Here is a 2037-nt window from a genome sequence, read left to right as displayed (position 1 = left end):
CTACATTAACTCCGGAAAGGATTCAAATACGCTACTTAGATGGTTTTGAGCTACTAACTCGTCAATATTGAAAGACACCGGGGGCAAGCCGCCGCCTGCGTTCGCATGCGACGAAGGCTCGAGATGATGATCAAGTACTAGTTGAGATCCAAGATCGTCTCTATCAAAGCTCGAATTCCAATCTTTTCGAAAGCTGCTGTTTTCGTCTTCGATTTCTTCGAAGTTGTTTGCGAAACTCGTGGAAATGGAGGGACTGTCAAGATTTGGAAGCTCCAGCATATGATTTTCGAAATGTGGGATCAGTGGAGTTTCATGATCATATTGAGTTATGGGGTTGAAATTATGCAGAATATTAATATTGCTACTACTCGGGGAGCTGGGATATGGTGGGATCATGTATTTTCTGCTGTTCATCCATGGATTTATTAACCCTTGTTTTTGAGTTGGATTCGGTTTCCTGAATGCCCGACAAACCACCCAGCCTTCTTCCTGTTACATTAATTTACGACACACATTTAGATTCCTAGTATATCTCTACATACAATATATATATATACACATTTGTTGATGTAATTATCTCTTATATATTAAATAGGGAAACTACATTTAATTTGTTGCCATGTAATTCTGTCGATTTGTCATTTTGGATATTTATGTAAACAAATTTCAGTTTAGTCGTCATGTAATATTTTATTTCCGGAAAATTTAGTTTTTTTTTTTCATTGGAAGCACTGATTTATTCCATGTCAACGCCAAGTCAAAAAAAATTAAATTTTATTTAAAAAACGAAGATAATAAACTAAAACTGAAATTTGATAACACAGAGGATCGAAATTGCAAAATGACAAACATATAAAGAAAAAAACAATTTTTTTTCTGTTATATATATAGATGCTACATGCCGCTTAATTCCAATTAGTATTTTGAACCTCAGAAAGTGCATGCTTTTGTAAATTAATGGCTATCACAATTGAAATCATTGCAAAGGAAATTTTTTTTTAATTGAGTTTACACAGAAAGTGCCTATTTAGGGACCATATATAAGAGCATGTTCATATGAGTTTATAACTTTATAGGTTAACTAGCTACTATTTTTCAAATTCTGTGGTAACAAAACTTTGTATTAGACTTTTTAACTAGTAATTTTTAAAGATATAAAAGCAAAAACAAGATGTGGATTCAACATGCATGTCTTATTGAAGGGGAAATTATAAGTTTGCAACAATTGTGTTGTAATTTGACATTTTTTTAACCTTTCTTCTATAAGTTTTTTCTCTTTGCCTTTTTTTATTCAGAGTATTGACTTGGCACCGGATATTACTATTATGCAATTCGAAATTGCTAACATGACACCTAATATTGTTGATGTATACGAAGCTAGAACGAAAAGTTTGAAAAAAAAAATCTACTTACTGGAGTATGACCAACCCTAGCTGTATGCGGTATGCTAAGCTCCTAGTTGCTAGTAGTACTAAGGATTACCTGAGGAGGTCCATGTTCAGATGTCTGGAGGCGATATTCGTGCATGATCCAATCGGTTTTCCTTCCGTTAGGCGCGCGCCCTCTGTAAAACACCAATGTCTTTCTCATTCCGATGATTCTGTCCTTAGAAAGCACTGCCTTGTCCCTCCCTGTGGCCTTCCAGAAACCAGCATTCGTTGCTCGGTTGGTTCGCGTGCCTGTCGGGTACTTCCTGTCTTTGTGACTGAAAAAATACCATTCATTCCTTTCTTCACATCCCAGTCTACATCTATCTGCATTGAATTCAATATATGATCATAGTTAATTAAAGCCAATGCACTAATTAAAGAAACTATATATACAAATAAATTATATAAATATCGCACGTACAATATTAATTTAACTAGTGTACACACCTTGAATGTCCCATGGCTCCATTCTGTAGAGATCAATCTCGACGATCACATCAAGATCAATTTTCAGAGCGTTGATCTTTCTGTTGAGATAGTAGCCGACGAGTTCTTCCTCAGTCGGGTGAAATCGAAAGCCTGGAGGGATACATGACTCCATCTCCAT

The 2037-nt window shown here is 35.5% G+C and overlaps 1 protein-coding gene across 1 annotated transcript; it reads right to left on the bottom strand.

The window, feature by feature from the left end:
• Positions 1-2037, bottom strand: LOC140866308 (NAC domain-containing protein 30). Its single transcript, XM_073271282.1, has 3 exons — positions 1878-2037; positions 1483-1754; positions 1-489 (listed from the first exon to the last, which is right to left on the bottom strand). Exons 1-3 carry the CDS (start codon positions 2035-2037, stop codon positions 1-3), a joined length of 921 nt encoding a protein of 306 aa, XP_073127383.1.

This window comes from Henckelia pumila, chromosome 1, assembly GCF_033568475.1.
Source record: "Henckelia pumila isolate YLH828 chromosome 1, ASM3356847v2, whole genome shotgun sequence".
Lineage (NCBI taxonomy): Eukaryota > Viridiplantae > Streptophyta > Magnoliopsida > Lamiales > Gesneriaceae > Henckelia > Henckelia pumila.
This window is presented reverse-complemented; position numbering and strand designations above follow the sequence as displayed.

Coding starts and splice junctions, on each gene's coding strand:
- LOC140866308 (XM_073271282.1), bottom strand. CDS start 2,037: ATGGAGATGGAGTCATGTATCCCTCCAGGCTTTCGATTTCACCCGACT. Junction 1,755..1,877: donor GGAGCCATGGGACATTCAAG/GTGTGTACACTA, acceptor AATTCAATGCAG/ATAGATGTAGACTGGGATGT. Junction 490..1,482: donor CTGAACATGGACCTCCTCAG/GTAATCCTTAGT, acceptor TTAATGTAACAG/GAAGAAGGCTGGGTGGTTTG.